This window comes from Aythya fuligula, chromosome 4 (genome assembly GCF_009819795.1).
Source record: "Aythya fuligula isolate bAytFul2 chromosome 4, bAytFul2.pri, whole genome shotgun sequence".
NCBI lineage: Eukaryota > Metazoa > Chordata > Aves > Anseriformes > Anatidae > Aythya > Aythya fuligula.
This window is the reverse complement of record NC_045562.1, coordinates 15,085,653-15,111,927: the sequence shown is the minus strand read 5'-3', so window position 1 is coordinate 15,111,927 and position 26,275 is coordinate 15,085,653. Positions and strand designations below refer to the sequence as shown.

The 26,275-nt window shown below is 42.9% G+C and overlaps 1 protein-coding gene across 5 annotated transcripts in view; it reads left to right on the top strand.

Moving 5' to 3' along the window:
* Window positions 1-26,275, top strand: part of SLC4A4 (solute carrier family 4 member 4) — a 230,640-nt gene that overhangs the window by 141,513 nt on the left and 62,852 nt on the right. For all 5 annotated transcript variants that reach the window (XM_032186495.1, XM_032186498.1, XM_032186494.1 and 2 more), the window contains exon 7: window positions 10,146-10,222. In XM_032186495.1, coding sequence (XP_032042386.1) covers window positions 10,146-10,222 — 77 coding nt within the window. The remainder of the gene's footprint in view (window positions 1-10,145; window positions 10,223-26,275) is intronic.

The window sequence follows — 26,275 nt, the reverse complement described above, 5'->3', positions numbered from 1 at the left end:
CATGCTATGGGGCTTTCCACTGTCTTCCCACTGAGCTCCCAACAAACTCCTCACTGGGTGCATGGAAGGCTTCTGCTTTCTGTTAAAAAAAAAAAGTGTGAAGTGTGTGTGCTGGGAGTGGGGTGGATACATCTGTTGCAAATAAAATGCATTTTTGTGGTGGTGTCTTTCTGGACCTTTGACAAAGTGAGCAGGCTTGCTTTGAGGAGAAGGACCCTGCGTGTGGAGCCATATGGTACGGGAGGCAGAACTGAAGACTGACATCGGCTGCTTCAGTCTCCCTGGGCATGGTGTAGGGGATGCAGTTGGTTCTCAGCTCTAGCCCCCAACCTCATGCCTAAATGTAGGCGCTGCAGCACCCAGGGTTATGGTAACAGCCACAGTTATGGTAACAGGCTGGCTGATGGTACATTTACAATTCCACAAGCAAAGCAGATGTCTCAAATGGTGTAGGAGGCTAGAAGGGAAACTCCTGGCCATTGGCAGTGCCTCTGTGTTTGGGCAATGATATAAGCTCTTTTCCTATTTTATGGTTAAACAAGACATCAAGCGTAGTGTTTTATTCAAATTACCTGTCTCAGGGAATTCCTAAAGTATAGAAATGTAAAGAAACCTGTACAATTGGCTGTATTATATTATATTAATTAGCACCTCTTACATACACAGCAAGAATCTAATTGAAGGGGTTAAGACTTGCTCTGTTTACAACACACATCCACCTTCCACTTCTGTCTTGCACCTATTTTTGCTGAACAATATGCTTGTAACAGCCTCCTCTCTTTTCAGCAGCTGGTGAGTGTTGAATTCTTCCTCTCTGCAGTTAAAGTCACTCATTGAGGAGTCATCAAAACCTCAGGGAGTAAAGAGAAATTAAAACTTACTTAGGAGGTTTGAAGGTAAATCATGCACAGTGTATTATTTAATTACACCTCAGATGGTTAGCCCTGTCTCTTCCCCATACGGAGCCAGACATTCACTGCTGGTTTAAAAAGAAAATAATAGCTTGCTTATCCTGGGAGGATGATACTGGCAACGGGTGTTCATCTAAGTTCTCACTCCAGCCCCTGCTTATTTTTCATGGCTAGGGAGATGCTTTGCTCAGACAGTCGGTGACTTAGTTTTTCATTCCTTTCTTTTCTTGTTAGAAGGGACTGTGAGGGTCCTGTCTCTGTTGAACTGATTCTCAAAAAACTTTCCTGGCTTTGCTTAGCCTCCTGACTGACCTTCAGCCACTTCTTTTGCTTGTTTTTGCCTCTGTTTCCCCACCTGGAATGTTTCTATGTTGTGAGACTGTAACGTGTTCTGTTTCATGACAGCTGAAATGCTTTGAGCATTAAGGAGGAAGAAACTTGCATACAAAGGGAAATACTTCATGAATAGTTGTTACTGTTATTTATTATTTACACTTTAATGAAAAAATAACTCAATGAAATACATTCTGGAGTTATACGACACTCCCTGGAGTTCAGTGAGTGCTCTCATGTGATTCTGAAGGCAGAATTTGTCCTTTAGACAGATAAAAATTTAATGAGGCCAACAGGAGTGCAGCTGCCTTTCAGCATGGGCAATAACAATAATAGAAGTGCCATCAGCCCCAAGCACTCATGAATTTTCCTGGAGTTTCTTTCCAGGTAGATACTTTCTTTCAGTTTCTACCTTCTGTTTCAGTGTGAGTGAAACTCTCATACAATATTCATGCTGCATCCAGGTTAATGAGAACGACAGTCCCTCAGGACACAAGACCTGGGCAGTGCTTACTTCTCACCTCTGTAGAATAGGATTTGGGGCTGATGTGTTTAGGAAGCAGCTTGGTGTTCTGCTTGACTGATGTTTACTGCTGCTGTTAAAAAGGGTAACTCCTCATCTTAGGTCCAGCCATAAGGCACGTTGATGTAAATTACAAGGTGCCCTGCTAATTTAGCTTACACAAGCTCCGTGTGTTTGTTAATGAAGCAGGCACGGAGCTTAACTAGACCCTGCAGTATGTTATGTACAAAAATGTTACGCAACTTACTGCCTCTTACTGGGCAATCACACTTTCCTCGGAACCTGTGATTCTGTTAAGTACCTAATTGCATTCAATTACTTTGAAAAACATTTATTTAGGAAGCACTTTAGCATCATGTCATTAGCAGAGATTTTGCCCGTGAATTTCCTTCCTATTTTTTTCAAGTAATGCTACAGATAACTTAAAATCCAAATTAAATAGTGACAAATTTATTCAAGTGTATACGATAAGTGTGAAATCTGAAAATATCCCCTGGATCCATGCTCCTCAAAAATACTTAGGAGCCTGCATCTCATCAAAATGATTAAGTGACAAAACCTTAAAGGCTTGAAAATCTTTTGTGCCTTTCTTACCTTTGCAATAAACCTGTTACAGACTACTCTCTGGTATTTAAGCAGATTATTCACAATTAAAAGTTCTGAATGTGTCCTAAGAGATTCTTCGTGCATAAAGCATGAAAAGAAGGTAAAGAAGCAGAAGTTGCTAGGACTTATCCTCTAGCAAGGAGTGTACCCTCAGTCTGTTGTGTACTGTTGTGACTTTCTTTAAAGTATCTCAGGCCCGGGCATTCGGAGCTGACTTGCTGCATGAATGAGCCGCTGCAGTTTGCAAACTGCATTGAGAAACCACGCAACCTCCAGAGCGGTGATCTGCCTCCCCCGCACTGCAGCGGCTCCTCGCTGACCCTCTCCAGCTGCTCCCTGCGTGTTTGGAAACCGCACCCAGGCTGCCCGCGGCTGGCAGCAGCACTGTCATCCCGCTCCCACTTCTTTCGCTTCACTGCTCCTCTTGATGACAGTCTAAGTAGCAATCAGATTGGCAGAAACACTGAACTTTTGAGCGGCAAAGGTGTGCAGTGAGTGCTTTTTATTCATAACCGTGTCATAAAGATGGATATTTGGCCTTGCCCAGTGGTCGTGTTTGTGGGAGGATGTTTTCTGGGCAAGCCCTTTGCTCTTGGGAAAGAAATTGTGCAAAAGATGGTAATTTCTCATTTGACGCTTGATGGAGGAGGATAAATCAAAGCACTTCTTTGCTGTCCATTCAACAGGAAAAAGATGATTATCAAAAGCTGAGCAGACAAAGCTGTACTGAGCAATTACTAAAAGTTACCTTACAAAGACACTGCCCTCTTCATTTCTTTCCATTGGTAGAAATTTGAGATGCACAATATGTTCATCAAGGACCTCCAGATACGTTCCAATTGAGCTCTTGCATTTTTTTTTGATGTGTTTTTTGTGTGTGTGTCTTGTTTTGTCAACTGGCTTTCTAAGAGTTCTCTGTGTTAATTCAGATGTGTCCTTTCCTGGCACAGGATACAGCATTTGAAGCGAGCCCCTGCAATAAATAATGTATATGCTAGAGGCTATCCAGCAGTCTTTGCCCATCTGGCACACCTTTGGGCTGTAATGCAGATCTGCCATTGGTTTGCCACTGTAGAAAATGAGAACAATGCTCACCGTTCCTTGTGCAGGTGCCTGAGGACTGTCTCATAAATGTTTGCCAGTACTTTGATGATGAAATTTGCTATGCAGTGCATATTTTCAACGGTTTTGTTTAAAAGTTTCCTGCCTGCCAGCATTTTGTATAACTTAACACCTGCGAGAGGCTTTGGCAAAAGTGTTGAAGAGAAGCGATCGAATCGTACTGAAAACAAGTTGGCAGAGGCTGTAGAAAACTGTGATGTGTTTATGTGTGAGTATTTAACCCTCATAAATAATGGCATGCTACCATTACCATGTGAATGGTGTCTGCGCTGCCCAAACACCTAATGAATGTTATTTATTTCTGCTGTGCTGACAGAGAAGCTTGGAAACAGTTGAGTTAAAATAACACTTGCACTGTCCTGCATTGGCTGATGCACCGAGAAAGGCAGCTAGTAGCTGCTGAAAACTCTGATTTTATTTATTTATTAGAGTTCAGCTTTATCCAATTGAGTGTTTTTCATTCTTGATCCTTTCAGAGAGCTGAATGATACAGTGCCAGTTGAATAATAATAGTATAGGAGGAGAGAGGTTAAGCCATAAATGAGATGCTTTCCAAAAAAAATAATATCGAAACAGTGATGTATTGAGCTGTTTGCATTATTTGAAGAAGAGGAGGCTGAAGGGGGACCCCGTCACAGTCTACAACTTCCTCGCAAGGGGGAGTGGGGAGGCAGGTGACCTATTCTCTGTAATCACCAGTGACAGGACCTGTGGGAATGGTGTTAAACTGAGGCAGGGGAAGTTTAGGCTGGACATCAGGAAGAGGTTCCTCACCGAGAGGGTGGTCGCACACTGGAACAGGCTCCCCAGGGAAGCAGTCACTGCACCAAGCCTGTCTGAATTTAGGAAGTGTTTGGACTATACACAAGTGCTGTGTGTCTGCCATTCTTACTGACTGCGCTGCTACCTGGCACTGCTCAGCACAACTCGAATCGCAGCTGCCTTACCCACTTGCTTGAAATCTGCTTCTAAGATGCTTGAATTTTAGACACCAGGGATGTAACACTGGTTCAAGAGCTACCAACAGGCGAGACCTGTGCTCCTAATAAGTAGACTCACACCTTTGGTCACTGAACTATGCAGAAAGATGCACTTAAAACTGCGAATGTTCGAACACTGTCACCTAACTCGCTTGCTTGTGCAATTGCTTGAGCTTTACTTTCTTTTTTTTTTTTCCCTTCGACTTTTCAACTTTGCTCTCTTCCTCCTCTCTGCTGCTGCTACTGTCTCCTGCTTGCAACACAAAAGCACGCAGCCCACTTGAGAGCTCCGTGCCCTGCCTAGCGACACGCACGCTGGATGATGAAATCCGAGTGCAGCGCAGCCCCAGCGTGGGATGGCTCAGTAAGTTGGGGCAGGGGGACAGGGGAGCGGGCTGGGCTACTGCACTCTGCTGGGGAGATCCGAGGAAGAGCAACGGGAAACTTCTACTCGTTGGTGTCTTAATGCTTGCTGCTGTATTAACACTGGGGAGACTGGAAGCCCATTCCTGGTGGAATGGCTGCTGCTCTGTCTGTCCATTTACTCCCACTGTCCCCATTCTGTGCTCTTTTTTCACTATTTTGCTTTTTTCTCTTGCGTTTCCCATCTGTGCTGGAACAGGTAGGTCAGCCTGCACTCCCGTTCAGGCAGTGGTCTCTCTCCTAACCCATCTAGCAAAATTTCATACGTTTATTGAAGTATGCTTTGGCTGTTAAAAGGGTTTCATGAATTTTGCAGTCAGTGCAACACTATAAATGCAACAAGCTTAAATATTTTAATTTCCATACAAATTAAAGACAAAAATAGGTTCCCTTTGTCACACAGCTCGCAGGCGCCACCAGCTTTGTCTCCCTGTGATGAGCTCGGCTTTTGTCAGGCCTGGCTTTTCTCTTTTTATCCTTTGTAAAATATTACTCATCAGGAGCCTTGCTGATCACAGAGGAGTGTGCTGTTCCCACAGGAAGGCACAACTTACTGCACCGATGACGCAGAGATGTTCTTTGTAGCCACAGCAATCTGTAGAAATCTGGATTTCAGGATATTGACTGTGAAGGATGACTACCAAGCCTATTAGTAGAATGAGGCAGTAACACAGAGGGGTTTGGACTGATTGCCTTACTTTTTGCACCGCTTTTTGCACTTCACTGAGCACAGCCAAGGAGAGGCTTGCATTGCCTTTGCTGGAGAGACAGCTATATAAATGAGGCCTGAATCAGGAAATTACCCTTAGCAAACTGTGTAAGGGTGAACATCATGTGCCAAAGTCTTTGGCTGAGGTCTCAGCAGCGGAAACCTTTCATTTCACTGGTTTGTTCGGGGCACTAGAGTCTGCAGGCTGATAGGCTTGTTGCTTCCTTCTGCTCCCATATTCTGCTCTGTTCAGGGAAGCTACTTGGCCGAGGACTCCAAGTTTTTAAGGTCCCCCTCTTTTTTAAGTCTCTCTCAGAAGTGATGTTGCTAGATTTACTGCAGACGTTACTGTGTCACAGGAAGCCCCAAATATCTGAGCATCCATTAGGAACGTGAGTTGGAAGGGATTTAGGCTGTACGAATTTGAACAGTGATGTCCACAAAGCCAAATGGCTTTTGATACAGGTTTGTACACTCCTCATTGTGCATTTGTAGTAGCACTTTTCTCTTACAGTGAGAAAAATTACAAGAGAAAAACTTTTCTCTTACTTTGCTTGGCAGTCAGGATACATTCAGGGATTTGGGGAAAACTTCCAAATGCAAGCTGGGGCACGGTCAGGTTTCTTAGGTCAGCAAAGCGGATTGAAGGTGATGTTTGTGGTTTCCAATCTGTGTTCCAGAGATCGTCCAAGTCAGTACTGAGTGGGAGTAATCTGAACTTCAGGACCTAGTAAAGCATCTTCAAAGGATGATACGCACAGACACCAAATTTTAGGGAAAAAGAGTCATATTGCATGCTCAAGAGGTTTTGGCTGTCTGAATTTTTGTTGCAAAGAGATGGAGATATGAATCATGTTACCCTGAGAGCTCTGTTTAAGCTGGGATTATGAGACACTTTCTACCTCCAAAGAACAAAGAGTATCTTTTAAAGTTTTGGTACTCAGATCTTTTAATGCAAGGCCAGTCTGACAATTGAGAAAGGGAGTGAATAAGGTCTGCATGTTTTGCCAAGAAGCTGAAGTTATGGGTAATGTGCTCACAGCTGCTCCTGGGATTAACTCAGAAAGAAGCGCAGGTGCAGGCTGGCTTTCTTCTCAGGCCCAGGTCCTTCTGCCTGGTAGGCACTTTAACTGAAAAGAGAGTGCTAGCATACGAGCAGTTTCCTTAGAGAAAGTATCAGAGCAGTGCTGAATTTCCAGCTAGGGTCTTAAGGGCAGGAGGGGGACACTTCATCCAAAAGGAGTTTCTTGAGACACCTCCATCACAGAGGTTTGTGCTTCTTGTACAGCATTTAGTCTGTGCCCTCACTTCTGGGCTCCGAACACTTGTCCTTGCTCGGCCTTGTAGTGGCAGTTACAGCTGTAGCAGTGATGGCTTAAGAGTATTTGCAAGGCTGTGTTTGTAGGGAAAGGCAGTATCTTTATTAAATCAATATGTACAAGCAGAGAAGATGCAATGGTTTTCTTTGGCACATTTGTCTGTCCAGGTTTGGAAAAAAAATGGAAAACCTCAAGAAAAGTATGCCTTGAGAAGAGCTGCTGTGAGTTTCTTGTGGCTATGTTGATCATGTTGGGAAATTCAGAGAAAGGGTAATTGGCATTTGAGAAGCAGAAAGAGGCTACTAGCAAGAGGTGATAGTCATTAGCCACTTCCTCTAGCAAGAAGGGTAATTATCTCCTAAGGAATGTTCAGTCCTGGATGAATAATAAAAAGGGAAACAAATGTTATAATCCAGAAAATGATCAGCTATGAAAGCTGTGGACTCTCATTTTAGTCTGTTTATTCCAGAATTGGACCTAGAACTTTGGAAAACCACCAAAGCAGTATGCAGAAAATGAAGAGAATGCTTCAGCAGATGCCTTTCTCTATGGTTATGTAGTGCAGCTCTTCCAAATAAAATGCACTAAAACCACACTAAAAAAATGCAAAAAAATAAAATCATCAATATTTTCTGCACTTCCAAAAAGCTTTTTGGAAGCCATACTTAGTTCCTTCTCAGCTGGAGGCATTAACCTTGCCAGGATTCAAAGGTCTCATGGTAAGACTGGAAGAGGGAATTGATCTCTGCAACACCATCTCTCCATCCGCAGAGGAACAGCTCTCCTGAATTGGCCTTGTGCAGGTGGGCAGTGTGGGATACGCAGTTCTGAGAGCAGACTGTGAATAAGACCTTCTCAGTAGGTCTCTGAACTGCTCCAGATCTGTTTAACTCTGCTGAACGCTTTGGTGTTTAATTTCTGTCACTTGGTAGCACATAAGTGGGCTGATAGGAACTTTGCTTTGACTCACTGAACTGCATGAGACCAATTATCAGTGTGAACTAGTTTTCACATTTTAAAGAAAGTGCTTCCCTGTTTCTTTAATTGATTTTATTGGCTCAGATTTGCAAAACAGCCATGAGTGTATCTCTGTATAGAGCTTCAATCTTTCATTTTAATTTATAGGTACATTTATGTACTTGTCAAAGATTTCCCAGAGTTGGCAGTATCTGAGCAACCTTTCACAGATAATTAATTGCACCATAAAAAAAAAAAAAAAAAAAAAAAAAAGGAGACCTTGGTTTCAATAATGGGCTTCAGGTTTCCAAGAATCTTGCTTTATTTTGATTATATTTTCCATCTTTGCTTTTTACCACATGTTTATTAAATATTCATATCACAGAAGGTGTTACAAACACCTTTTTAGAAACACCAAGTAGTGTCTATTCCATGTAACAGACGCAATATACATGAACAAGTTTGAGCACTTTTTCCCTGTTTTATTTATGTGCTTATCTCCTGCCTACAGATTCATATCAAACAGTCAATCAAACATTGTAAACATTTCTAAGTCTGGCTTGCTAATAATTAATTAGGAGAATGGTTACTAATATATGTAGCTTAAACCAGTCTTACAAGTGGCATTTCTCACTTGATGAGTAAACACACTTGTAAAAACTTTGTAGACATAGGTGGGGTCTTAAACCTGGCTGGCAGTAACAGCAGGAAGAAGAAGAAGCCAGGATCCTCCTTTTATGACATGCACTTGTGTTCTTCTTTTGCTGTGTTGTCATCCCCGGTTGTGGCAATAACACGCAGCAGCTGTACTGTGATTCAAAGTGGCTCAAAAGAAAGAATGCCCATAAGTCTGCCTCCATATACATTGAATATGTTGTAAAGAAAACACAGCTCTGGAAGTCCAGACCTTTTACTTACTACTTGTTTTTTAATTTCTTTTTTATTATTTTTTTATTATTTTTTTTCTTGGTATGCAGATTTATTACAGAGCTTGTTTTCGGTGGGAGTTGATGAACACTGCAAGGCTGGACTTTCATTTTATTACGAATATAGAACCATAACTTCAATGAACATTGTCTGAAACCATACCCTAAACCAGAGATACCTCAGAATATGAGAAATACCTCCATGTCATTTCTTTCTGAGTGTTTTCTGTCCTTCCAGTTCTGTTCACGATCAGAAACTCTGTGATAATGGCTCCTGTTGATTTGCTTGTGGTGTGAGAGTGGAAAAGACGGGTGAAAAATTTCAGAACAATTAAAAAACAAAACCAACCAACCAAACACGCTGACTGCTGGGATATTGTGCCCATTCCAGAAATTTCTTCTTTGCCCTTTGATGATTTTTCTTCTTACGTGATTATTGCTATTTCTGTGTTTCTTCAGTTTTAAGACTTTTAGTGGCACTCAAATCATGGTAGGGTTGTTTTTTTGCAAGAACTTTAGGACTGTTTTCTTAGGTTTTGCTAGTCCTTGAGAACATAAGATGCAGCATGAAAATGGTCTGTAAAAGAGCAAACAGTTCCTGACTAGCTCAGCTGACATCGTGTCAGGCTTACAGATGAGCAGTTAGTCTCTGAAAGAGAAGTGGAGGTTAAATATTTTAGCTCTTGGTCTCTGGAACTTTTCTCTCCCTCTAGAGAGAGAGAGAAGTCTCACCACTCTGCTGGCGTCAGGAACTGGGGACTTTTTGGCTTTCATTTTGGTGCACACACAGTTTTAAACAGTAAAACCTTTAAGGTTCTTAAGTTTAGTTAACATGGTCACTTGGGGAAAGGTAGATTTTAGTTTTTGGCTGTTTCAAAAGACCAAGAGCTGCCAACCTTCCTCACTGTGTGAGCTGCATCCTGAAGTCTCGGATGCTGAGTAGCATGGGGCAGATGGTACTTAAGTAGGTGAGCTACAGCAAGGGCTTGGTAGGGAGGAGTGACCATGAGGGTTTCACTGATCTGTTGAGGGATGGGTTTGTGATGGGATGACCGAGTTGCATCCATCCCAGCAGTGATTTGCTGCTCTGCTTCCCACCCTGAGACAGGGATTTTGGGAAGTCCTAAGAGATTTCTGCTGTCCTAGGAACAGAAGGATTTAGCATCTTTTTATCCCATGTGCCACGTGAAGTTACAGAAAGCAGCCTGTCAGGGTCTTAAATTGCCCACATCGACTTCCCTTGTGCAAGGAAAGGTGTTGCTGTAGCCTGAGCCTCTGTGTTCTTCTGACTGGATTGAAACAGGTGCTTTAATTGGTATTGACATTGTTCTTACAGGCAGTCCAGCCATGACTCACAGAAATCTGACTTCCACCAGTCTGAATGACATCTCTGACAAGCCTGAGAAAGATCAGGTAAGCTTCAGATTCAGACTTCACTTGGTGTGTGGTTAGGAGCCGGGTGTTGGGGAAAGAGACTCTGTACCGGAAAGCTGAAGAAGGAGAAGTCGAGCAAGGTGAGTCAAGTATTTCTGGGTCCACTGACTGGATCCTCCACTTCTGAAGCATCAGTCCCTGAAATAAGGAGGTTAAACTCTTGCAAGGTTTGAAGCAAGTGGCACCATGTACGGAAGCTGTCTGACATCCTGCTGATCTCCATGAGAAAGGAATGGATGACCTCCAGATCTTGATGTCTGTCTGGTCGTCTTCTTGCTGAAAAGAGGGTCTTCAGGGGTTTCAGCAAGGGTCTCATGTCACACAGCACAGTAGCTATGATCATACAGCATTCAGGCATGTATTCACATGGGACACAGGGTAGATTAGGAGTGTTTAAGGGGATGTGTCCCTACTACAGTGGCTGGTGTAATAGGATGTGTTGCATCACTTCAGAAATGCAACCCTGCTAAAAAAGGTAAGTGTGGAAGAACAGCTTCAAAATGCAGATGGAAAATAAAGTTATAATTGGCCTTTGTACCTGCAGAACTGCATTTGACTAATTTCTTAGAATGGGTAGTGTTTATGGTTAATCATTGGGCTTTCTTTTGTGTGTGTTCTCATCCTTACTGAGAGTGTAAGTGTCTGAGGGGTAAAGAGTTAGAAAATTTGAACTCTTAGAAAACTGGTGTCCGGATAAGGTCTCTGTGCAAAATTTGTCTTGTTTAAAAAGTGGGTTATTCTAAAAGCATGATTATTTCTTTTGGAGAATCTTTTTCCTGTGTTTTTCAGTGCTCTAGTCCCATGGTTATTCTGAATACAAATGACAGTTACTTTGGAAAACTATTTGGATGACAATATATACAGGCCAGCTGAGAAGGACTCTAGCTAGGACTCAGCTATTCTTCAGTCCAGTCATCCTGTCTTTTCTTCCTCTTCTGGCATGTGATTTATGCTACTGTTACTTCCAGTTATTTATATATATATATATATATATATATATATACACATATATATAACCTTTCCATATGTTATGTGAAAAATCCATGTAAAAGGAAGAAATGGCTAGTAAGACAAAAAGCCTCATAATACTAAATGTGCAGAATTTATATAATAGTGCAATACAAAAATCCTCCTCTAGTACCTCCTTCAATATACAGAAAGCACTTCGGTGGAAAGAAAAAGGGTGCCGTGTGTTTTGCATTGACCACATTCATTCAAAGTAGTACCATACAGTGGCATTGTTTATATTTTTTTTACTCCACAATATGTTTTCATTATTGTATCCCTCCAGGACTACTGTTTTTCAGTATCCCCTCTCACACAGGGAAAGAGTACAATTGTAAAATAGCTTTTTCATTGGAAGGACTGCTGTTTTGCATTTTTAATCACACTGTAATTGGGGTCTTACAGACAGAGTAGCAGAAAACTAGGTCTGAACTTAGCAGCAGGCTTCTTAGATTTCAGTGCTACGAACAGCCTCAATTGTCCCTCCTGCTGAAATGTCTGTGGACACATGCAGATAATAGACTTTTTGTGTAGAATTGAGTATAAAAATAGATGTCTTGGTTGGGCTCCTACTGAGTTCTGTTAATAAATCCAATTTGGAAGTGTGCTCCAAAGTTTTAACTTTCAGAATAGATAATACTTGACTGTTTACAGTGAAAACCGTTACTTTTAAACTAACTAGTTCCAAAAAGCTGTTTAGTTAATTAGCCTGTGTCCTGCTGATGAACTTTGCACAGTGGAACCCTTGTACTGTATGCTTGTTGAAGCTGGCCTGATAGATCACCTCAGACCTCAATTTTCATTACTGATTGACTGAAACTCCTGTCTTGATAAAGTCTGCAAAACTCTGATGATGCCTGGCAAGTTTCTGGAGCAGAACTTAGCATGCTGTACAGCCATGAGGGAATAATTCATGGTGTTATGACAACAGGAGCTGGAAAGAGAACAGATTTTCTTGCCTTGACAGCAGAGTGACTGGCTTTCATTATCTTGGTATCCCATCTGGAAGCCTGACAGTTATTGAGGCCATCCAGTGAGATATGAGTCTGCTAAAGAAAGAGGCTATGCCATTTTCTATTTATTTGTGTATATGTGTGTGTATCAGAGGCCAGCTTGTCTTTAAACTGCGACAGGTTGAAGTTAGTTTCTAACAGTTGCTCAGAGCAGGATTGGGATCTGAGCTCTTTGATCAATCACTGTTTTTGCAAATATAAAGGAGAGTATTGCGTGTGTTTGTTTTAAAGGAAAAGAGGCTTTGAACAAATTTTTAGATAACATCAGTAATTTTTCTGCCTACCTGGATCCTTACTTTCAGTTTTGTAACCTTTAATGCTAATTGGAATGGTACAATTAACAGTAGTGACATTATAACCAGAATACTTCCTTTATCTGTTTCAATAGGTTCTTACGGAGCAGGTAAGGTAAAATCAAAGTAGCTACCTAAGGTAAAATCAAAGCAGAGGGTTCTGGATGCTCTCTCTTCAAACTGCAAAATGTGCTCCTCAGATTTTTTCCTTCTTTCTCCCTTGCTCCCTGTATGGAGAAAAGCTGGTGGCAAGTGCTTTGCAATTAGATCATGACCTCCAGCTCTCCCTTTATTTAGTTTGGCAGAGTGGGTTTTGTGATTGCCACATGTGACTACACAGAGAGGGGACAGTGGAGCATACCTTAGAACAGCTCTTGCCCTGTAGAGCCCTGCTAGCTCCTGCCAGTAGGTTCAGGACTCTCTCCTACCTAGAAGCAGCAGTAGCACTTAGAAGTAGCCTTACCTTTCAGTACCTTCAGGAAAGTCCTGTTACCCAACTGCCAGCTTGAGTGGGGTTATGACAGAGTGCTGGTTATGTGAATTTTACCATAAACACTGAGTTTACAAAGTGGGGATGTGACTACTTTAAGTACTGAATCATTGAGTTCAACTCTATGTTTCTAACAACTGAGGATTTCCAAGAGTAGACTTTGAGATTAGAGTGAACAAAACAAGCCTGGAAAAGGTCAGAAGAGGACCCTCTAGGAGGGAGGAAGCTCTCTGCAGAAGAGCAGAATGTGTTAGCATGTTATCTAATACGCTTGGCCACCTCTCTCCTCTAGGAGCTGGCCTACTATTGGCAGCAGTGCTTCAGTGTGGTCACTGGGCAATGCTGCTTTCAGATGGCTTTTTTAATGTTGCTTTTTAAGACAGTCCAGTTAAGGGGCAGTAAGTGGGCAGGACCTCAGCTACAAAAGCAAAAGCCCAAGACTGATTCTTCTAAACACAAACACTTCTCTGAGGCGCCAGCTGTCAAGTGTGGTCTCCTGAGCCTATTTTTCAATCCGTGTGGGGAGCTGGGATTGCAGAATCAAATGAAGTTTCAGGTGGGCTGGTTACCTCTTGCACAATTGCCTTACTATGTGGAGAAGAAGCTCTGCGAACACAGACAGCTTTGTTAAGAGACTTGAGCTAAGACAAGCATGCGTGACTTAGTGAGCCCATGCCATGGCAGCATCTATTGCAGGTAGCTGCATCTGTCACAGCAAGATGGAGAAGTGTTAAAACTGCCTGGGATATGGCTGAGGACGTGGCAGTGGAGTGTACTAGAAAGCAATGGACGATATTTGGGTTTTCCTTGAAGATGTTTTAGAGAATTCTCCCTGAGGGATGCCTTCCCTGAGGTTTGCATGAGCCCGTTTTGTCCTGCCCTGCAGAATCCTTGTGAGGAAATCAAATGCCAGCGTTTAAAGGCAAGTACATGGTGGAGGTAGTGGCAGTTGGACTGCTGTGCTTCAGGGTCAGAGGAGTAATAAGTGACTGAGGGAAGTGAGAGAAGACAATAACCATCAGCTTTCCTATGACTGAAATCTCTATAATGAGGAGCCGGGCTTTGCTTCGCTACACAGATGCTGGACCTGTTTTGGTGCCCTGCCCAGCTCTGTGGCCTGCTCACAGAGTGCAAAGATAAGTTTGAAGACTGGCAGCACTGGAAAGAGGCACATTAGAAAATATTTACAGTGGTTTCAAGACTCACTGACATGAGTACAGGAACTGGTAATAACAAGAGATAAGATTTTATTAAAATCCTACATAGCACTCAGGTTTACCTGTATTAAGCTTTGTGACGTTGGTTCCTCTGCCCTTAGGGAAGGGACTGTTTTATGCTTACTTTGGATTTACTTTGATCTTGTTTTTGTTTTGTTTTTCTCATACCCTTTGCTGTCTTAATACACTTTTCAGTTAATCTTCCTTACTGGGTAACCATTAAGCTGTTGTCAGAGGCAAAGAAAATGAACTTAAGATCCCTCTTGGAAAAGGCTGGAGTCAGGAAAGGATGCTCAGGCTCGTTCCAAAGGATCGGCCGAGCAAGCGCTGCCTGTTCCCCAAGTGCCAGGGCAAAGAGCCATCAGCTAGAGGAAGGGGGAAGTGGCTCCTTGGCTGAAAGGCAGCAAAGGAGCAGGGATGTAGGCTTTACTTACAGATGGGTGCTTCCAAAGGGTTCACCATTGGCATTGCTGTTTGCTTTGAAACCAGCAGCATGAGCTCAGTCATGCTAATGCCGAACCTTTCTTACAGATGCCATTGTAAGCGTTCTCTGGTGGACACAGCTGGCTGTCTGCAGATCTCTTAGCCTGAAAGGAGAAAGTTTTGTACATAGTCTGTCCCCAGAGACAACAGTTTGTGTACACTTAAAGAGCACAAGTCATTTCTCTATTGGAAAGTAAGAGAATGTGGGGGGACTGCAGTTTCCCATTATTATATAATATATAAAAATATTATATATATAATCGTTATTAAAATATATAAAAATATTATAAGATATATAAAAGGCAGTTCTTCATTATGTTAGTTGCTTCTATTTTAGACCTGTGACCTCTGCTACTTACACGCTCTCCATGTATGCCTGGTGCTGGCACCTGTAATTTTGTGACAGCATTGTTATAGCAGTAACTTTCCTCCAGATCTGCTCCTTGCAGCATCTGACAGGACAGCAGCACAACTGTCAGTGCTGGGGAAGCGCTTCTTGGAATTGTGGTTGAATGTACAAACCCAGCACTCTATAGCTGACCCTGCTACTCTGCTGCAGTACTTCAGACCTGTGCAGTTGGTTTATTCTTTGATAATTTTAAGATCGTTGCACTAATAGTTACTGCCATCTTGTTCTCTGAAATCCATTTCAATGTACTATTATTCACTAAACAACAAAAAAATATTACCGTAGCTTAAATGTCTGTTTATTCTCTCTTTCCCCTCTGACATGAAGCGTTTATGGACATGTGAAAAGCAATTAAGATTAGAAACCTTATCAAAGGAGAGATTGCTTCATGAAAAATGGAGCTTGAACTTTTTCACCTGCTTTATGTAATGCTGTTTTATATACTTCAGACTAGATGAAATAACACTGCCGTCAGAGTAAGACTATAAGGTCATAAAATGATATAGAAATCTCAAAGTAATAAAGCCCTGGGTTATTTGTAAGGTAGGTGTCTGCACCATTTAAAATGCCATAGTATGCTTTTTTCCCCCCTTAAATTTATGGAAAGTAAATGATTTTAAAGCTGAGACAACAAAAGAAGGGGCTAGTTACCAAAATGCAGAGTTTGCAGAAAATCTTCAAGTATGTGTTGCCTTGTCACGAAAGCTACGTCGATCATATTGATACAGATTGCACACGTCTATGAGACAAAACACAATGCTTCCTACCTCCACTCCATCTCCTGGTTACTCTTCATACACTGGCGGTCACAACTGATGGTTTGGGGAAAGGGCTATTAATTATGACAATATTTTATTGTCTATTTTGGTAGTGCAGAGTCAGTAACAGCCAATGGCAACATAGTGTGTGGACATCAAAACTTCCCTGTAACGGCTGTGTGGTCAGTGTGGTGGGGTAGGATCAAACCAAGCTTCTTTGAACCATGCCTGAACTGTGGAAAACATCAGGCTCTCACTCATTGTGTCCTGGTTTCTTGGATCTTTTTGCTTCTCTCTTTCTGCCTCTGATTCTTTGCCTTGTCACAGGTGAGCCATGGGAAAAGGCTGAGCTGCAACTGTAGGGGGAAATAACTATTTTCCTCTGGTAGAGCACAGCACTGTCCCCATTAATTCATTTTCAACTTTCACCAGACCACTCAGCTCACCTTTTCTGGCCACTTGCATAGAACAGACTGTACAGTGGCATCCACAGGCAGCAGCAAGCCATAATTTCAGGTAGAGCAGAAGTATAAGTATTTTCTCTGGGGCACGTTCAGTCTTGATTTAGTCTTACACTGTTATTTCAGGGCATTGGGATCTGTTGACGATCACCAAAGTAATACAAAGCTTTTGCCAGGCAAGTCCCCAGTTGAGCTCGTAGGATAAAAAGCCCTGACAGGATGTTTAATCATCTCTCTACAAGACAAAACAGGGAGGTTTACAGGGAACAGAAGCGATGAGGGGAAGAAGGCTTTTATTCCCATTTTTAATGCCACTTGGTAAACATGCTGTGTTTCAGGAGGTGTAACAACAGGAAAAAAAAAAGGGAGAGCTCCAAAGGAACTCTTCCCTTTCCTCCTCCAGAGCATGTGGGAAGCTTGCCCTGGAGCTAAACAAAAGGCTTGATTCATTCCTGCTGCCAATCTCCTATCTGTCAGCGGTGCTAAGCACCCAGACAGCTATGTGTGGTTAGCAGGGTATTATTTATGAATATTGAAGTTAGATAATTTGCATGAACCGGCTCCTCTCTGCCATGAGAATGACGACTTGATTCATTGTACTGTATTTCATTTAGATTGCAAAAGAGACTGGTTCAGCATCCTGAGCATCTTACAGAAGACGCCAGGGCCCCGACTCAAATTGCTCTAATGATAAGTAGCTTCAATAAAGGGCACTGAATTTTGATTTTGCTGTTTTATCATGTTTTTGTTTTGGAATTGCTTGATGTTTTGGCAGTTTATAAAGATAATTAAGGAAGAGGTGGTGTGTTCTGTTTCATTGTATTTGTATTGGCAGAACACTTCTTTTTGAGGTAGCAGTGTGGAGAAGTGATTTGCCTTCATTTGTCTTATTTTATGAGCTGTTTTCTGCAGTTAATGTGCTGGTCATTTGCAGCTAGATAGACAAGCGGAGGCAGCAGGACTTTTGGACAATTTCTTTTCTGGTTTCCAATTAAAACACCACTGCCTCAGCTTCCTGTTCTCTCCCAGGCTCTGTTGCCAGGTACAGCAGTGTGACTGGAGAGGCACCTGAAAGACCAGTACTTCTGGCAGGAGACTGCCTCCAGCTTCGGAAGGTTGAGCTATTTCTAGAAGTCTTTCACTAACACTATGTTGAATAATACCAATACCAAATTCAAAATCAAAAGGAAGGTTTCTTGGACTGTCAACAAGTAAAACCTGTGGTTTACCCTAATCTGGTCCACACTAGAGACAGGTCTAGAAGAAGGAGGTGCTTCTCTTGGGCTATCCAGCAAACCTGAAGGAAGATGAGAGAGAATATACACATGTACGTACGTTTTAATGGCTTGCTTGTGTTGGGCTGGCTGCATACTGGCATCTTTCCTGCCATTGTGTGCTCAATAGTAACTGGTCCAGTAGGTGGGGAAGTTTGTACTAGCCTAGTGCAGAAAAAGGGACAGGTGTACTGCAAATACACCTTAAAAATCATGCTTGGGTTTGTCCTCCTGCCTTAGATTGTTAAAGCAACTGTAGTTAGAAAGGGTCACGTTTACTCCTCAATGCTTCTGCAGTCTTAGATGCATGTTAGCCAAGTTACACATCTTCTGCATTTGATGCAAATAAGCTGTTCCAATATACTTATGTCTCTCAGCCACTTCATGTCTGAACTCCTGCCAGCTTGTGAATGGCCATTTGTCAAACGGGGGTCTCAAAGTGAGGGTAAAGAGCAAAAGGGCTGTGCAGCTGTGACAGTTAAATCCTACCAGCAGGACCAGGTGATGGCCTGCACAGAGACATCCCAGACCTCACTGCCTTCTCTTTGTTGCTGGTGGCATCCTGCGCTCCTGTCTGATTTTATTAGAGCCCTGTCTGCACTTCCAAAGGTTGCCAGTGCAATTATGCCATACTGGCAAGTCCACATCGCAGTCCCAAAGCCTGTGCTGGCTGAAGCCACCGAGCTGGATGACCCATCTTGGTGCCAAGTGGTCCTTCTGCTGCTGCGAGCTGTGAGAGCTGTGTACACCACAAGATTTTCTATTTTTTTTTTTCTCCACCAGACGACTGATGTGGCTACACTGAAAAAACTTCTACGTATGGATAATGGCTAGATCTGGCACGTTGACTTCGTGCTCCTGATTTTCCTTGCTGCCAAGTGCGTGCATTCCTTTGTGGAACCTCTTTGCTCAGATCTATACTAGCCTTTGCTTTGTCAGTGACACTTGTGAAGCAGTGACAGCAGGTATCTGTCAGCCTGATGGCACCTTTGCCAGCCATGACAAGAAAGTTAAGTTTCTGTCCTGGTCTGTCCTGTCCCTGGTTTTAGTCCCCATACATTCAACTGCACTGTTCCTCTGCTGGTAGAGCTGACGCTGTCTGCTTGCCCTGCGCTACCTGGGGATTTTGCTGGCGCTCCTTTTCCCTCTCTCTAATTTTCAGTACACCTACAGATACAATTTTCCATGCAGTTTTTAGCTTTCTAGACAGTTGCAAACTATGTTCCCACACACGGGCTGTAGCTGCAGTGTCCGAGTCACAAGCACTTCAGGAGAATGTTTATAAAAGGCATCCCCACATGATTAATCCATGGAAATATTAATGGCCGTGCTTATATTTAGTATTGCTTAAGCTGTGTTTTGGGATGAGCTCTCACTTGGCAACGTACCTTTGAATTTCACTTCGCTTATCCCATGTGAGACTTCTCAAACCACACGGTGCCTGCAGCTGGATCAAGGGCTCGCTCCTCTGTTGTGAGGCAAGGGAGGTCAGACATCGTGCTTATAGTTGTGTGGGAAGCAGGGCATAGCTCTAATCTCAACTCCCACGTCTTCCCACAGCTCAAGGAACATGTCTTCTCCATTCAAACAACCTGTTGGGGAGGACAAGGTTTTCATGGTATCTGCACAGGACACAGTTTGTTGTTCACGGGGTTAGGGCATGGCTTTATCAGTTAGCTTTTTTGGGGAAAAAAAAAAAAAAAAAAAAAAAGCCTATTTTTAGCTCAGAGGTTTATCTGTGAACAAAAGTTATTTAGAAGACTCAAAGCACAGCCTTTATGAGCCCCTTTATTGCTATAGTGTAAGTGGACCGTAGGAAGCTGGGGATGGTGCGCTGCTCCTAGTACTGGTACCGCTTCTGTTTCTTGTCCTGTGAGAAATCCTTCAGTCGTGCTTTGTTCAAATGTCCTTGGCAGCTCCAAATGGCTGAAGCACCAGAAAATTTTTAATGCTCAAGATGTGAAATAAAAGGAACAGTTAAAGAAAATCTGTTTTATTGGGACCTGTTATTGCTGAGCTGATGAAACAGCACACGCAAAATAAATAATATATACGGGGAGTTTGCTGACCTGGTGTTATCTCCAGCTTCAAAGGGTTTGTGTATAGGGATAAAAAACAGCTCTGAATGAATATGGTCAGCTGGAATATTTAGTCAGAGAGAGGCACAAAACCCCTCTTATTTGTTGTGGTGTGTGCAGCACTTATTCAAACTGGTGTTTCCATATCAACAGGAAATCTGTGCCAAAGCCAGCTCTAAGTTAAAAAGAAATTGGCCTTGTGAGAGAAACCCTCATGCCTTTCCTAGGGGGACTGATGGACGGGGAGGAGGGAGCTGATGGGATCCCACTGTTTGGAATGAAGTCCATTGATTAATGGTGAGAGCAATTCATTGCTTTTCCTGTTTGAACAACATCTCCTAATCTCTGCAGTCACAAGCAGAGATTCCTAATTTCTAGGTCTGTCAGCCTGGATGACCTACTTTCACTCCCTGGAGCTCAAATGAAAATAACTGCCTTCCGGTATAGCTCACTGCCACCTTTTTTAAAGGAAAGGAAATGTTTCTAGGAAGTTTAGTTAACTGGTATTTCATTTACTTTGGCTTTTTCTCTTTATGCAGAGAATAGTTTTGCTTGCGTAGTTTTTCCCTACAGTGTATCAGCAGAGCACGTCTCAAGCATTCCTGGGAAATGGAGTTCTGTACAGAGACAAAACACAGAGCATTAACAATATCCCTTTAGGCAAGCATTCATGGGAAACATACGTGTGGATAGATACAGAGAGAGACAGAGTCAGATTTAAATTTCTGGGGGATTTACCCTTTCCAAGTACGAAAGCACCATGTGTCCATGCTCAGATACGAGAACCATTTGAGTGAAATACTGTGCTGTGATCAGGTAGGTGAGCACACATACCTTGTGCAGAGTAAATGGAAGGTAGAGTCAATTTTTATATGGACTCTCTGTTAGATAATTTAGCCCTCACCTCTTTTTTATTTTTATTTTTTTCCCCTGTAACTGTGAAGTAGTTTCTTCCAACAAGCCTTTGTTCCCTTGACCCAGTCTCCTGTCTCTCAGGCAGCCTGTTGCTGCCTGGCAGTTTGGAAGATCCCACATGGCGCGCTTGGCTTTGATGTAACAGGAGTTTGGGGAACTGGATCCCTTTTCCCTGTGATCAGGGACCGTTAAGCCTTCATTTAGTTGTACAAAGCACTGTGTGTGCAATTAGGGTTGTGATGGTAATCTGTGTATCAGCATTGATTTTGAATGCTCATATTTTGCTGTTGCTTTGAAGGTGGGAGGCGCAGAGCTGCATTTAATGGGTTTTAGTGAGAGCTCCTACCTGGCTCAGAGAGGAGGTAAACCATTCATCTTGTGCAGATATGGGGATCAGCATGGCTGGGGAGCCCCAACCCTTGCCTGAAAAGAAGACAGCAGCCAGTTGTGCCAGAGCTGTGCCTTGCTGCACTGTGTTCCTGTGGCAAAATCATACCCTAACCATCACGTGGATTCCTCCCTCCTTTTTGTCCCAAAATTGAGCACCAGCTATTTTTAATACTGCAGTGCTGGAGGTGTAGTGAACTTAAAAAATGCTACGTGGTAGGGTTGAAAAGATCAGGCTAAAATGGGTTCTCAGTAGGAGATGCTAAATATGACCTAGGTGTCTCCAGATTGATGAAGTGTGACTCAGAGAAGAGGGAGATTTGTAAAATGGTGAAGGCCAGAAAGAAGAGGAGGATCTCAGCATTTTTCTCACTGGATGGGATAGCGCCAGTAGCTTTCAGCAGGCATTTCCACAAACTGCCTTCTTGGGATTTCAAGCAAAAACCCAGAAACTGTACTTTTCATTTCTGCAAGATAGAGTTCTCAATTTTTCATCCTAGTGGTGTTTACTTCGGTCCTTCAATTCCACTGATAATAGCAACTAAATGATGCTAATTGGGAAGGGGAATTCAGGCTTGCACTTCAGACCTTGCATGGCTGGAGGATGCCATGTTATGAAGTTAGTGTCTCTTTGTGGCTTCCTTAAGTGAAGTCAATGGATGGCCTTTCAGTTCTGATTGTGTTTTGTCACAGTAAGGATGGGAAGAGGGTTTTCTGCTCTACCTATGCAATGTCACTAGATCTGAATAACGTTTTTCTTTTTGTTTTTCCTTTTGCTGCAAGGATGTTTGGGGCTTCCCTGCTGCAACTCAGCAGCTTCTATGAGGTGAAGGCAGTTATGATACCCATAAAGGCAGCTGCCTTACAATAGTGGAAAAGCTAAAGCAAATTGTGGCCTTTACTAACAGATTTTCTTTTTCTCTAGTCCTCTTTTCATTTAGGGCTAATTTTTCAAACAGGGCATATAGTGTGGTAAAATAGCTATTTGATGACACATGAATGTATTTTTGTGAGTGCACTAGCTGTGACCCATGTCAATTAATCACGAGTACTCTCTCCATGCAAGTGGCTTTTAAATCCAAGCAGTGCTAACAGGCTGAGTAGCCAAAGTCAACAGCAGGCACTGATCACCGTGCCCAGTGCACTAAGATGTCCTGTGCAAATGCAGAGTTAGTTATAGACGCCATATGGCACACTGCAGAACGCAGTCCCAAAAGAGCAACTCATATTAAGCTTTCACAGACTAGCAATCTCAACTTCAAAGGGAACTGCTCCTGAACAGGTGGAGTGCTGTACCTAAACTTGAGCTCACACAGGCAGAGGTTTTTGTTCCGTAACTCTTCCTTAGGCTAAGGGTGACCAAACAGGAATATGAAACATGCATGCAGACAGATTCTTGCAAAGATCAGTGCCTACACGTTACCTGCACGCTGTTTTGCAAAGACTGGAAAATCATTACAGTAATGTGTCTAGCTACAGGGCTTCTCTAGTTGTAATTTTAGTGCTGCTTCGTGTGTGGGTTTCTGGTTTTTTTTTTTTTTGGTTTTGGTTTTCTGAAACTTAAGCTAATGACTCATTTAATGGAGTTTCCACTTGCCTTGGGTATCCTCTTTGCCATGGACAAGCCTATGAAAGACTTTGCAGAGTGTGTCAGGGGTCATGGGCAAGGGCCGTGTGTTTGTTCAGCCGTGTGCTCCTTTTTACCTTTTCTTGCTCTTCATTGTTAGGCAGCTGTGCTCTTGGTTGTGCTAGGAGCTCCCAAAAAATGAGAGACTTTACACACTTTACAAAATGTTTGATCCTGTTGAGTGATGTAGGAAAGTTAAGTCTACTTGGCTTGTTAATTTATTTTTGAAAATTTTGCCAGGAAGACCAGGAGCACAAAACTCACCTGGCTCCTTCTTGGCTCTGCTGACTGCAGTTGCTCCTTAATGCCTCCCCTGCTCGTGAGCTGTCATCTTGCATTTCCTTCCCACCTGAGTTTCAGGCTGGAAACTGCAGCAGTTTGGAGCTGTTTCATGAGCTGCGCAGCAGTGTCTTGCACAGGGAAGGCAACGTGTGAGAGGAGAAGGCAGACAGGTATACAGCACAGTAAAATCACTGAGAGTAAACAGATGTAATAAAAGCTATGTGTGTGTACTAATGGCTTTCGCTTCCAGTAAATCTTAAGTGATGCTGATAATAACGGACTGTTAAAATACATTTAGGGAAGTGGTGATTTTTCACATTGCTGTGCCCTTTTGCAGGTACAGCACTGGAGGTCCTTGGCCTTTAACATAACATTAGTCGTCAGGTTAGAATAATGCTCAATTTAGCGGTGTGGGGAAAGTGAATAAATGCAGTGCTTCAAGCTGAAAGCCCTCCCTCCCTCACTCGTCTCCGGTGCTGCTGAGGACTCAGATCTTCTCTGAAGCTTCTTCAGGGAATGGTTCAAAATGGATTTTAAGTGCTGACTGCACCATTCCCATCTTCTCTCTGATAAATGATTTAAGAAAGTGTTGAGTGGTGCTGCAAAACTTTTGGAGAAAAAACACCATAATGATCTCTCTTCAAAATTAGTCATACGGCTCTGTTGTGCTAGACAGCTGGGAGGATAAACACGCTGAGACCCATAGCCTCAGGAGCTGATTAGCCATAGGCCTCGAGATTCTTCTTGCCAATTTTGGTTCAGAAGGGTACCTTGGTTTTGAGCAAACGTTGTCTTTTTTTAGGAAACCAGGTAAGAGCATGACCAGCCTATTCAGCAAAGTTGAACATAAGCTTTACTGTAGAATTGCCACCTTCCTGGTATCTTTTATCCCTACTTTCCTCCAAAACGCCATTCGTAGCTGGTAGCGCTTTTCCAGGCTTCCTCCCCAGAGCTCCTCAGTGTTTGTTTAATATTTGCTCTGGTGGAACTCCTAACTGAAGAGCGTAGCAGTAGGATTGTTCCAGCAGTTTTCTTCCTGCTGAATCAGTAATTCATGCCCTTTCGTGAGACTTTTTCCTTTTTTTCTACTTCTTTGAGCCGCCTGGCAAAGCGCAGTGCAAGGCTCATTGTGGATTCGTAGCCCAGTTCACTGTTACCCCCGATCTGTGTGCCTGGCAGGACGCCTGCCCTCACCATTCACTGTTAGCCAGGCGGACACAGAGCATCTCCAGAGATCACCCTGGGTGAGGGGCTTTCTGGGAACCAACTGAGGGCACGGTTTACAAAAGCCTTCAGCTTCACATTAATTCTGCCATTGCTCAAGTGGACAGTTGAAAACAAAGCTGTCTCAGGGCTGAGCACACTCGGAAATCCCTCCCAGCTGTGAGGATGCAGCCTGAGTGCTAAAGCCAGATGGAGGGTCGTACACAAGAGTGGGGCAGTGGTGCCCCTCATGAGCGTGGCCAAGGCTGCAGGAGCTGTTCTGTCGCTACTGGGGAAGGCTGTGGCTAAGAGCAGGGCTGCTCGGATCCTTCTGCATGCAGCAGGCCTGCTGAGCTAACTTAATAACCGAGCAGAAAAGCAATCTCATGCCAGGCTGTGGCCTCTGCTCAGAAGATTTCAAGTGCCAGGAGGATACCGGAAAAGAGCCAGGAGAGGCTGATGTTTAAAATACTGCTGGTGCAGTGATTGCCCATTATCAAATCAGAAGCAATTGATGACATTTCTCCATAGTTTGACTTAGATAATGTTTTGTCAGATAGAGGATGCATGTTGCAGTGCACTGCGAGCCTGCTCACATCTGCTGTGGTACATTTATAGTTTGTAGGTGCAGAGATGAGAATAACCTTTGGGCTGTGAGCAACTATTTTTAGTATGTAGCTATAGCTACACTTTGAGAGAAGATGTACAAAGGAGAGTAACTGTGGCAGTTGGCTGGTGAGAAAGATGCTGGTCAGTAGATTTCTTCTGCACTCTGATCTAATGGTGATGAGCATAGAATTAGACCTCAGATAGCATGCTGGAAATGAATTGAAGCTTTTTAGATCTTCTTCCAAGCCTCCTTTCCTACAGTTTTGAGCCTCACCGCTCAGTAACAAAACAGACGCTTTGTCGCATTTCTAGAAGTGCTGCTTATAGTGTGACTCAAATCCCAGCGCTGCTTTCCCTACTGGTGGATTCACCTTTTGTCAGCTCCTCTGGGGCCGCTCCAAGACTTTGGGCTTTTCTGTCACTTGTGCAGCAAGCAGGCAGCCCTTAGAAAGGACCTTTGGGGCCAAATGACTACTTTATACACTCATGAGGTGTAGGAAGCAGAAGTTCTTGCTCTTTTTGGTCTCTCTTGTCCAGTCAGAAAATGTCTTAATTTTACTTTATTTGAGCTGGTTTGCTTGTTGGAATATCCACACACAGTAACTCCCTGATGTAGGAGTTGGAAATACCAGCTGTTTTAAGTTCAGCTTTATTTTGATGGGGAAATGAGAGGAAGATTTGGATTAACACAGAGCTTTTTCCTCCATCTATGGCTGCATGCATATCCTTATGCAGGAACTGGGGTAGTTATCTCTAGATCAAATGCACAGAGCTTATTTCCACTGGGTATTGACAAGGAGCCTTAGGTGAATCAGTGCTGACTGTGACTTTGTCGTCTCGGGTAATGGTGTTGGAAGAGATGGGAGAGAAAATAATAGTAAATAATAACTAATAATAGTAAATAATAACTATATTGGTTTGCTTTGCGATGCAACCTCCCTATTTTTTTCTCAAAACAAGAGATCAAGTTCTTTTGTTTGTCAGTAGGCTAACATCTGGATCCAGAGTATGAGAAGGCTTGAAGATGAGCAGTGCAATTGCAGTGGTTTATGCTTACGGTGACTTCACCAACTCCTTTTGTCATGTTTCTGGCATATCTGTTGTCATTGTTAATGAAGGTAACGGCAAAGATATAGATGGATAAATGGAGCTTTATAATGGAGTATGTTAGCTTAACGTGTGCAAGGGAGAGAGTGAAAAATCAGAAGAAAAAGCCCCTTCCTCCCTAAAAGCTGGACTTGGGGGAATGGGAAGACAGAAAACAAACAAAAAAGCTGAGATAAGAACTCAGACTCAAGTTACTGAGGACAAAGAAGCAATCAAAGGTGATAAGGGTACAAGGAAAGAATAAGGCTACAAAGGCATCATGGGAAGCATGTGTTGAAATAACCTGGGTAAGAAAACCAGATTAATAGAGTGATCAGGAAGTAATTTTGGTCTCACAGTTTAATTTCTTCTACAAAATATTTGTTGAAATGGGCAAGTTTGTTGTATACTATCTTCTCTAATTACCTTGTTGTATTTCAAA